This window comes from Hyla sarda, chromosome 2, assembly GCF_029499605.1.
Source record: "Hyla sarda isolate aHylSar1 chromosome 2, aHylSar1.hap1, whole genome shotgun sequence".
NCBI classification, from domain to species: domain Eukaryota; kingdom Metazoa; phylum Chordata; class Amphibia; order Anura; family Hylidae; genus Hyla; species Hyla sarda.
Window position 1 is genome coordinate 9,923,901 of NC_079190.1, and position 12,674 is coordinate 9,936,574.

The 12,674-nt window shown below is 44.5% G+C and overlaps 1 protein-coding gene across 3 annotated transcripts in view; it reads left to right on the forward strand.

Moving 5' to 3' along the window:
• The window catches only part of P4HA3 (prolyl 4-hydroxylase subunit alpha 3), a 65,694-nt gene that overhangs the window by 35,126 nt on the left and 17,894 nt on the right, over window positions 1-12,674 (forward strand). For all 3 annotated transcript variants that reach the window (XR_008889178.1, XM_056560287.1, XM_056560288.1), the window contains exon 5: window positions 9,566-9,617. Coding sequence is in view for 2 of the 3 variants with exons in the window: in XM_056560287.1 (XP_056416262.1) it covers window positions 9,566-9,617 (52 nt within the window). In the remaining variant the exon portion in view is untranslated. The remainder of the gene's footprint in view (window positions 1-9,565; window positions 9,618-12,674) is intronic.

The window sequence follows — 12,674 nt, forward strand, 5'->3', positions numbered from 1 at the left end:
AGGAAACCAGGCACTGCCCATCACCTGCCCAATACCATTTCTACAGTGAGCATGGTGGGGACGGCATCATGTCTGGGGGAAACCAGGCACTGCCCATCACCTGCCCAATACCATCCCTACAGTGATCATGGTGGGGGCAGCATCATGTCTGGGGCAAATCAGGCACTGCCCATCACCTGCCCAATACCATCCCTACAGTGATCATGGTGGGGGCAGCATCATGTCTGAAGAAAACCAGGCACTGCCCATCACCTGACCAATACCATCCCTACAGTGATCATGGTGGGGGCAGCATCATGTCTGAAGAAAACCAGGCACTGCCCATCACCTGCCCAATACCATCCCTACAGTGATCATGGTGGGGGCAGCATCATGTCTGAAGAAAACCAGGCACTGCCCATCACCTGTCCAATACCATCCCTACAGTGATCATGGTGGGGGCAGCATCATGTCTGGGGGAAACCAGGCACTGCCCATCACCTGTCCAATACCATCCCTACAGTGATCATGGTGGGGGCAGCATCATGTCTGAAGAAAACCAGGCACTGCCCATCACCTGTCCAATACCATCCCTACAGTGATCATGGTGGGGGCAGCATCATGTCTGAAGAAAACCAGGCACTGCCCATCACCTGCCCAATACCATCCCTACAGTGATCATGGTGGGGGCAGCATCATGTCTGGGGGAAACCAGGCACTGCCCATCACCTGTCCAATACCATCCCTACAGTGATCATGGTGGGGGCAGCATCATGTCTGGGGGAAACCAGGCACTGCCCATCACCTGTCCAATACCATCCCTACAGTGATCATGGTGGGGGCAGCATCATGTCTGAAGAAAACCAGGCACTGCCCATCACCTGCCCAATACCATCCCTACAGTGATCATGGTGGGGGCAGCATCATGTCTGGGGGAAACCAGGCACTGCCCATCACCTGTCCAATACCATCCCTACAGTGATCATGGTGGGGGCAGCATCATGTCTGGGGGAAACCAGGCACTGCCCATCACCTGTCCAATACCATCCCTACAGTGATCATGGTGGGGGCAGCATCATGTCTGGGGGAAACCAGGCACTGCCCATCACCTGCCCAATACCATCTCTACAGTGATTATGGTGGGGGCAGCATCATGTCTGGGGGAAACCAGGCACTGCCCATCACCTGTCCAATACCATCCCTACAGTGATCATGGTGGGGGCAGCATCATGTCTGGGGGAAACCAGGCACTGCCCATCACCTGTCCAATACTATCCCTACAGTGATCATGGTGGGGGCAGCATCATGTCTGAAGAAAACCAGGCACTGCCCATCACCTGTCCAATACCATCCCTACAGTGATCATGGTGGGGGCAGCATCATGTCTGAAGAAAACCAGGCACTGCCCATCACCTGCCCAATACCATCCCTACAGTGATCATGGTGGGGGCAGCATCATGTCTGGGGGAAACCAGGCACTGCCCATCACCTGTCCAATACCATCCCTACAGTGATCATGGTGGGGGCAGCATCATGTCTGGGGGAAACCAGGCACTGCCCATCACCTGTCCAATACCATCCCTACAGTGATCATGGTGGGGGCAGCATCATGTCTGAAGAAAACCAGGCACTGCCCATCACCTGCCCAATACCATCCCTACAGTGATCATGGTGGGGGCAGCATCATGTCTGGGGAAAACCAGGCACTGCCCATCACCTGCCCAATACCATCCCTACAGTGATCATGGTGGGGGCAGCATCATGTCTGGGGGAAACCAGGCACTGCCCATCACCTGTCCAATACCATCCCTACAGTGATCATGGTGGGGGCAGCATCATGTCTGGGGGAAACCAGGCACTGCCCATCACCTGCCCAATATCATCTCTACAGTGAGCATGGTGGGGACGGCATCATGTCTGGGGGAAACCAGGCACTGCCCATCACCTGTCCAATACCATCCCTACAGTGATCATGGTGGGGGCAGCATCATGTCTGGGGGAAACCAGGCACTGCCCATCACCTGTCCAATACCATCCCTACAGTGATCATGGTGGGGGCAGCATCATGTCTGAAGAAAACCAGGCACTGCCCATCACCTTCCCAATACCATCCCTACAGTGATCATGGTGGGGGCAGCATCATGTCTGGGGGAAACCAGGCACTGCCCATCACCTGTCCAATACCATCCCTACAGTGATCATGGTGGGGGCAGCATCATGTCTGGGGGAAACCAGGCACTGCCCATCACCTGCCCAATACCATCCCTACAGTGATCATGGTGGGGGCAGTATCATGTCTGGGGGAAACCAGGCACTGCCCATCACCTGTCCAATACCATCCCTACAGTGATCATGGTGGGGGCAACATCATGTCTGGGGGAATCCAGGCACTGCCCATCACCTGCCCAATACCATCCCTACAGTGATCATGGTGGGGGCAGCATCATGTCTGGGGGAAACCAGGCACTGCCCATCACCTGCCCAATACCATCCCTACAGTGATCATGGTGGGGGCAGCATCATGTCTGGGGGAAACCAGGCACTGCCCATCACCTGCCCAATACCATCCCTACAGTGATCATGGTGGGGGCAGCATCATGTCTGGGGGAAACCAGGCACTGCCCATCACCTGCCCAATACCATCCCTACAGTGATCATGGTGGGGGCAGCATCATGTCTGGGGGAAACCAGGCACTGCCCATCACCTGCCCAATACCATCCCTACAGTGATCATGGTGGGGGCAGCATCATGTCTGGGGGAAACCAGGCACTGCCCATCACCTGCCCAATACCATCCCTACAGTGATCATGGTGGGGGCAGCATCATGTCTGGGGGAAACCAGGCACTGCCCATCACCTGCCCAATACCATCCCTACAGTGAAGCATATTCGTAATGAAGACCTGATTCTGATCTTCTGGACCTCAGACTGGGGTGGAGGTTCACCTTTTCCCCTAAGCACGTGGCCAACTGAGTCCTGAGTAAAGGGTATGAATACTTTTGTCATTGTCAGGTTATACTTTTTCCCATTTAATACATTTGTATAATTCTCAGTCTCTTCCTCTATATTCTGTTCATCAGGGTTTATATTACCCTGATGGGATTTCATCTGGCCATGAATTATATGTGTGGGAAACAGAGGATCATGGGATTTCTGGGTCAGGAAGTTGTGGGGGGGGGGGGGGGGTCTGGGGAGTTCCTGATCCATATGGAGAAATAATCATAAGTCCTTAACCCCTACTTTCCCCCAACAGTCACACTTCAGTCTTTGATTTCTAAGAGTAAATGCTCATATTTAAAGGGCCAGTAACTATTAAATCCAGTGTATTAGCAGAGGTTCAGCAGATATCGGTCATCATGAGGGGCAGGGGGGGAGGGGTCTGAACTTATCTTATTAATCAATGCTCCAGTTATCTTCTCCCCAGACCAAAAAAATAATCATAACTAAATAAATAGAAAATAGCAGAATAAATATGAAATGTAAACCTAATAAATAGAAGAAAAAAAAAAAGTGAAAAAAAAAATAAACATCATATTCCAGCTAACACAAACACGTATACATAGAATCCCATCTGGTACAGGACAACACACACTCACATACCTATAGATTTTTTTATTTTTAAATTTTAATGATAAAAAAAACTAAAAACGATAATCACAACAACCATAAAATCTAATGAACATTAATCATAATAATAACAATAACAATCCCTGCACATAACAATAACTCCCTGCAATTTTTGTAACCTAATAAATAAAGTAAAACCTAAGAAATCAACCAAAAATTATAATAAAATAATTATTATTATTAATAATAATAAAAATATAGTATACGCATATATATATATATATATATATATATATATATATATGATGAGGGCAGATGTTGTTACCCTAGGGGCAGATGGCATTAACCCCTTGTGTTCGTGACGCCAGGGCGAGGTTTAACCTCTTCACCACCCAAAGGTATGCTGCTGGATCCTGGGCTAGGCACGGAGCAAATAATGACTCTGACGCCAAGTTACAGAATAATTGCAGCTTTACTGAGGGTAGACAGATGTAATAGTCTTGACAGCTCAGTTAGGCCCAAGAAGGTGACCAGTGACTTCAGAGACATTAGGGCTCGCTGGAACTTATAGTGGATTTGGACAATTTGCTGAAGGCCCACGCTGACTGTATACAGACTGATCTTGACTGACTTGACTAGGACTGACTTCACCCCGTTTGTAGTTTACCAGGTTTTGACGTTCACCTGTGGGGCACCGGATTAGTGGAAACGTCTGTGTGTGGTCGGCCTTGGGCCTCGTCAGGACACCAGACACTCTCTCAGGACTTGGCTGTTCCTCAGCATGCACAGAACTGACTAGCTTCTCCCAGGGTTTATATGAGGGAGACTCCTGAGGGGTCTCATTGGTCATCCTATAAGTCACGTGATCACTGGTACCTTCCTTGGTTACAACACATGGCAACAGTATTCAAAGGCACATAACAATATAATGACATTATAATAGACAACACAATGTATAATTAACCATTTGTATGACATACATTAAAGAGGGACTCAGAAGATACCGAAATAGAGTCCGCCTGACAGGACAGCAAGGGTACAGGGGTACAACTCCTGTACTGGGCCACCACATATATATACACATACATACACACTTACATATATATATATACACATATGTGTACATATATACATACATATATACATAAATATGCAAACCTCCAGTTGGGGGATGCCCCCCTCCGCTCCATCCTGTCATTGGACGCTATGAAGACCTTTGACTGGATGAAGTGGCGATTCCTCTGTCATACTATTCACCGACCCCTTATATAATTGTTAATAATTTATTCTCAGATTAACATTAACTGACAAAATCAACCAGAAAGGGGGTTCCTGTCACCCCTCTTGTCCTTTCTTTATATTGAACCCCTGGCAGCCATTATTCCTAAAACAGAATATTCAGGGATTTGGTATGGGAGGGGACAGTGACAAAACTGTACTCTGTGCAGATCATCTCCCTTTTTTAACAAGAAACTATTTTCCCCAAAACTATCCAGATAGGGGTACTCCGGTGGAAAACTTATTTATTTATTTATTTATTTATTTATTTTTTCAATCAACTGGTCCCAGAACGTTAAACAGATTTGTAAATTACTTCTATTAAAAAATCTTAATCCTTCCAGTACTTATTAGCTGCTGAATACTACAGAGGAAATGCTTTTCTTTTTGAATTTTTATTTTCTGTCTGAGCACAGTGCTCTCTGCTGACACCTCTGTCCATTTCAGGAACTGTCCAGATTAGGAGAAAATCTCCATAGCAAACCTCCCCTGCTCTGGACATTTCCTAAAATGGACAGAGGTGTCAGCAGAGAGCACTGTGGTTGTGACAGAAAAGAAATCCAAAAAGAAAATAACTTCCTCTGTAGTATACAGCAGCTGATAAGTACTGGAAGGATTAAGATTTTTTAATATGAGTAATTGACAAATCTGTTTAACTTTCTGGCATCAGTTGATTTAAAAAAAAAAAAAAAAAGTTTTCCACCGGAGTACCCCTTTAACCCCTTAAGGACTCAGGGTTTTTACGTTTTTGCACTTTCGTTTTTTCCTCCTTACCTTTTAAAAATCATAACCCTTTCAATTTTCCACCTAAAAATCCATATTATGGCTTATTTTTCACGTCGCCAATTCTACTTTGCAGTGACATTAGTCATTTTACCCAAAAATGCACGGCGAAACAGAAAAAAAAATCATTGTGCAACAAAATCGAAAAAAAAACGCCATTTTGTAACTTTTGGGGGCTTCCGTTTCTACGCAGCGCATATTTCGGTAAAAATTACACCTTATCATTATTCTGTAGGTCCATACGGTTAAAATGATCCCCTACTTATATAGGTTTGATTTTGTCGCACTTCTGGAAAAAATCATAACTACATGCAGGAAAATTTATACGTTTAAAAATGTCATCTTCTGACCCCTATAACTTTTTTATTTTTCCATGTACAGGGCGGTGTGAGGACTCATTTGCGCCATGATCTGATGTTTTTATCGGTATGATTTTTGTTTTGATCGGACTTTTTGATCACTTTTTATTCATTTTTTAATGTTATAAAAAGTGACCAAAATACGATTTTTTGGACTTTGGAATTTTTTTGCGTGTACGCCATTAACCGTACGGATTAATTAATGATATATTTTTATAGATCGGACATTTACGCACGCGGCGATACCACATATGTTTATTTTTTTTTTTTTACACTGTTTTATTTTTTTTATGGGAAAAGGGGGGTGATTCAAACTTTTATTAGGGAAGGGGTTAAATGACCTTTATTAACACTTTTTTTTTACATTTTTTTTGCAGTGTTATAGGTCCCATAGGGACCTATAACACTGCACACACTGATCTCTTATACTGATCATTATTATCCCATAGGGACCTATAACACTGCACACACTGATCTCTTATACTGATCATTATTATCCCATAGGGACCTATAACACTGCACACACTGATCTCCTATACTGATCATTGTTATCCCATAGGGACCTATAACACTGCACACACTGATCATTATTATCCCATAGGGACCTATAACACTGCACACACTGATCTCTTATACTGATCATTATTATCCCATAGGGACCTATAACACTGCACACACTGATCTCTTATACTGATCATTGTTATCCCATAGGGACCTATAACACTGCACACACTGATCTCCTATGCTGATCACTGGCGTGTATTAACACGCCTGTGATCAGCATTATCGGCGCTTGACTGCTCCTGCCTGGATCTCAGGCACGGAGCAGTCATTCGTCGATCGGACACCGAGGAGGCAGGTAAGGGCCCTCCCGGTGTCCGGTCAGCTGTTCGGGACGCCGCGATTTCACCGCGGCGGTCCCGAACAGCCCGACTGAGCAGCCGGGTCACTTTCAGTTTCACTTTAGAAGCGGCGGTCAGCTTTGACCACCGCTTCTAAAGGGTTAATACCGCACATCGCCGCGATCGGCGATGTGTGGTATTAGCCGCGGGTCCCGCCCGTTGGTAAGCGCCGGGACCGACGCGATATGATGCGGGATCGTGGCGCGATCCCGCTTCATATCGCGGGAGCCGGCGCAGGACGTAAATATACGTCCTGCGTCGTTAAGGGGTTAAGGGATTACATAAGGATCTCTGGACTTAAAGAGTACTTGTCATCAAACCTTTTTTTTTTTTTTTGTAAACTAACTCAGATTATATTCCCTAACTACTCCTAACACCTCTCCTGTCCTTCAATTTTTTTTTCCAACCTTAAAAAGCTGTGTATCATACCTTTCCCCTTGCTCACATTGTGTGAGCTCCCAGCAGAAGAAAGTAGGTGTTCCCCAGCAGGTGTGATGTCACTGAAGCCTACGAGAGCTGTGACCCATGCCAGGCCGGGAGGAGACCAATCTAACTGTGTGACTTGCACAGGGAACAGAACAGAGCCACCTAGTGGCCGTTATTTCAATCATATTAAAACATGTAAAGGTTGAGAATTTTAACAGCAAGTAAATAGCAAAAGTGTCTTATAATTACATAAGGAACAATATATTAAAAGTTTAGTTTGGTGACAGGTTCTCTTTAAAATGAATTGAGGGAAGTCGTCTCTTCTTACAGTTATCCAGGGGACTATGCAAAGAGTGAAGGGGGTGAGAATCCTGGGGAAAGATGAAGGGTTGGACTATTGGGGGTTTAGTATTTTAGCTCCTAAGCTGAGAAATTTGTAAAACTTAAAGGGATACTCCGGTGGAAAACTTTTTTTTTTTTCTTTTTTTTTTATGAACTGGTGCCAGAAAGTTAAACAGATTTGTAAATGACTTCTATAAAAAAAATCTTAATCCTTTCAGTACTTATCAGCTGCTGTATGCTACAGAGGAAATTCTTTATTTTTTGAATTTCTTTTTTGTCTTGTCCACAGTGCTCTCTGCTGACACCCGATGCCCGTATCAGGAACTGTGAAAATCCCCATAGCAAACCTATGCTGCTCTGAACAGTTCCTGACACAGACAGAGGTGTCAGCAGAGAGCACTGTGGACAAGACAAAAAAAGAAATTCAAAAAGCAAAGAATTTCCTCTGGAGCATACAGCTGCTAATAAGTACTACAAGGATTAAGATTTTTTTAATTGAAGTCATTTACAAATCTGTTTAACTTTCTGGCACCATTCATTTAAAATAAATAAATAAATAAATAAATAAATAAATAAAGTTTTCCACCGGAGTACCCCTTTAATATGAATCTCAAACTGTCCAAAATGTGTGGAAGACAATTCCAACTTTCAAGTCTCAGAGGAAAAATTCCAAAGGTCATTTGTCTTCCCGGACGACAATTCTGGGTAATGTGTGCGAGTTTGGAAAGTTGAATTGGCTGCTTGTTCAGCTTTTGTTAGTTAGGTCATGGGGCGACACGAAAGCCCCCAACCTTCAGCAATGGAAAAACGTAATTGGAAATGTTAAGAAAGACGAATTTTGGATGAAAAATTTTCTAAGGGAAGAGTTAAACTATTTTAGTTATTATGGGGAGGGTGGTAAAATTTTACTTTTTTTTTTTTGTCGTTCTTCATGGTCTAGGGGGGGGGTGGGGGGTGTGGTTAACTTAAAGGGGTACTCTGATGCTCAGTGTTTGGAACAAACTGGGGGCTTGTGATGTCATAGCTCCGCCCCCTCATGACGTCCCGCACTGCCCCCTCAATGCAAGTCTATGGGAGGGGGCGTGACAGCGTCACGCCCCCTCCCATAGACTTGAATTGAGGGGGCGGGGCGTGACTTCATGAGGGGGCTATGGCGTCGTTCCTCATGGTCTAGGGGGGGGTGGGGTGGAGTGTGTGGTTAACTTAAAGGAATACCCCACTGCTCAGCGTTTGGAACAAACTGGGGGCTTGTGATGTCATAGCCCCGCCCCTCATGACGTCCCGCACTGCCCCCTCAATGCAAGTCTATGGGAGGGGGCGTGACGCTGTCACGCCCCCTCCCATAGACTTGCATTGAGGGTGCGGGGCATGACTTCATAAGGGGGCTATGACGTTACGTGCTCCCTGCGCCGGCTCCAACGTTCGGAACAATTTGTTCCTAACGCTGAGCAGTGGAGTACCCCTTTAAGGGTTCCCCCATCAAGGGTGCGCCGCTGTATTATGTTCCCTCATGTCCGTCTCTATTAGTGACAATCTGCTTCTTCTGCGTCGTTCCTCATGGTCTAGGGGGGGGTGGTTAACTTAAAGGGGTACTCCGCTGCTCAGCGTTTGGAACAAATTGGGGGCTTGTGATGTCATAGCTCCGCCCCCTCATGACGTCCCGCACTGCCCCCTCAATGCAAGTCTATGGGAGTGGGCGTGACGCTGTCACGCCCCCTCCTATAGACTTGCATTGAGGGGGCGGGGCGTGACTTCATGAGGGGGCTATGACGTTAAGTGCTCCCTGCGCTGGCTCCAGCGTTCGGAACAATTTGTTCCTAACGTTGAGCAGCGGAGTACCCCTTTAAGGTTTCCCCCATCAAGTGTGCGCCGCTGTATTATGTTCCCTCATGTCCGTCTCTATTAGTGACAATCTGCTTCTTCTTCCAGGCTGGGAATGTGTCTCGGGCGTTATATCTCTCCAGGGAGTGTCTGCTGTACGGTATGTGAACAATCCGTCACGTCTTCATATGATCTATAGAGACTCGTCACGTCAACATTCATGTCTAGTCAGCAAATAGAAGCTCCAGCTGCTGTGTCCTATAGTAACATAAACTACCTAAAAAAAAGTCCTGTATACTGTGGTCTAAGTAAAATTGGGGAAAACCCAAAACAACAACTAAAATAACCTATAAATACGCCACTACAGCGTATAGGGTAAACGCACTAAGAGTAAAAATGTATATAATAAAATAAATAAGAAAATAATAATCTAATAAATCCAATAAACATCAAATTAATAAATGTATAGTTTTATTTTACAAAAGAGTACATATATCATACACAAATGAAGAAATAATATATAGCTATATAGCATACATAAAAATGATGATAATCAGTAGCGCAATTTGATAATGTGTATAATTAATTAATAAAATATATATATATAAACATATAAAATAAGCTTAAAAAATGCACAAGATGGCAGGGACGGGAAAAAAGATGTAAACAAGAAAAATGTATATGCGGGGGGGGGGGGGGGGGGTCAATTGATCACCAATGGATCATAAAAACACCTGTAGCTATGAAATATGTGCAGTGTGACAATATATATAACATAAAAAGTGTATTTAACCTTATAAAATGTGTATCAAACACAAGTATACATAAAGTGCAATGTGCAACACAAAAATATATGTGTATGAGATAAATACAATAAAGCAGTGCAAGGAGAACAAAACAAATAAGAATATAAATACTTGACCCCACATGTAAAAAGAAGGTAGGTTCCACGTCCCTGCGATCACCTCCAACGCGTTTCACCGTGACCGGCTTTATCCTTGACTAAAACTAAAATTTCCAAACCCAGAGACCTTAACTTACCTGTCAGACGTCTGTGAGGGACAGTATCAAATGCTTTAGGGAAATCCAGAAACACTATATCCACAGCCATTCCTCTATATACACAGCCCCCCTATATACACAGCCATTCCTCTATATACAGAACCCCTCCTCTATATATAGAGCCCCCCTCTATATACACAGCCCCCCTCTATATCCACAGCCATTCCTCTATATACACAGCCCCCCTCTATATCCACAGCCCCCCTCTATATACACAGACATTCCTCTATATACACAGCCCCCCCTCTATATACAGAACCCCCCCTCTATATACAGAGCCCCCCTCTATATATACACAGCCCCCCTCTATATCCACAGCCATTCCTCTGTATACACAGCCCCCCTCTATATACACAGCCCCCCTCTATATCCACAGCCATTCCTCTATATACAGAGCCCCCCTCTATATACACAGTCCCCCTCTATATACACAGCCCCTCCTCTATATACACAGCCCCCCTCTATATCCACAGCCATTCCTCTATATACACAGCCCCCCTCTATATACACAGCCCCCCTCTATATACACAGCCCCCCTCTATATACACAGCCCCCCTCTATATCCACAGCCATTCCTCTATATACACAGCCCCCCTCTATATCCACAGCCATTCCTCTGTCAAGGCTTCTACTCACCTCTTCATAAAAGCAAATTAGATTGGTTTGACAACTTCTATCCTTAGTAAACCCATGCTGGCTATCACTTATAATACAATTATCCCCTATGTATTCCTGTATGTAATCCCTTATAAGTCCTTCAAACAATTTACCCACAATGCACGTTAGACTTACCGGTCTATAATTGCCTGGCGAAGACCTAGAGCCCTTCTTGAAGATTGGCACCACATTCGCCTTGCCCCAGTCCCTTGGCACAATACCAGACACCAGAGAATCTCTAAATATCATGAACAGGGGTACAGATATTACTGAACTTACCTCTCTAAGAACTCTTGGGTGTAGTCCATCTGGCCCTGGGGATTTGCTTACATTTATATCACTTAACTTACCTTGTACCATCTCTACATTAAGCCAGTTCAGTACATTACATGATGTGTTATCAGCACTGACCTGTACATGATGTGTTACCAGCACTGACCTGTACATGATGTGTTACCAGCACTGACCTGTACATGATGTGTTACCAGCACTGACCTGTACATGATGTGTTACCAGCACTGACCTGTACATGATGTGTTACCAGCACTGACCTGGCCAATGTCAGCTCCTTTTTCCATAGTGTATACAGAACTAAAGAACCCATTCAGTAGCTCCGCCTTCTCTTTATCGCCTGTGACAACCTCCCCATTATCATTATTAAGGGGTCCTACATGCTCTGTCCTTGGTTTTTTTGCATTTATATATCTAAAAAAAATATTTAGGATTAGTTTTGCTTTCTTTGGCCACCTGTCTCTCATTTTGAATTTTTGCTGTTTTTATTACATTTTTACAGATTTTATTAAGCTCTTTGTACTGTTTAAATGTTATCGCTGACCCATCAGATTTGTATTTTTTTAAGGCTATTTTTTTGTTGTTTATTGCTCTTTTAACATCATGTGTCAGCCATGTAGGATTTAGTTTTAATCGTTTATATTTGTTCCCCTTTGGTATATATTTAGCTGTATAGTTATTTAGAGTTGATTTAGAGATGTCCCATTTACCTTCTGTATCAGTATTTGAGAACACCTCCCCCCAGTCTATGTCCTGTAGTGCAGCCCTCAGCCCAGGGAAATTTGCCTTTTTAAAGTTATATGTTTTTGCCTTCCCCGTCTGTCTTTGTTTTCTACATTTTAAGTCAAAAGTAACTATATTGTGGTCGCTATTACCAAGGTTTTCCCGCACAGTTACATTCCCAACCAGCTCTGCGTTGTTGGAAATGATCAGATCCCACAAGGCATCACTTCTTGTTGGGTCCTCCACAAACTGGCCCATAAAATTATCCTGCAATAAATTTAGGAATTGTCGCCCCTTTGAAGTTTTAGCCAAACCCGGACCCCAATCTATATCTGGATAGTTAAAATCTCCCATTATTACCACTGTACCTGCCCGGGTATGAATAATATGCAGGCCCGTCACTACAGGACAGGCAAACCGAGCTGGCCCGGGGCCCAGAGCAGAGCCGGTGTTTGCCATTCTCCTGCTACTTTCCCGGTTCAGC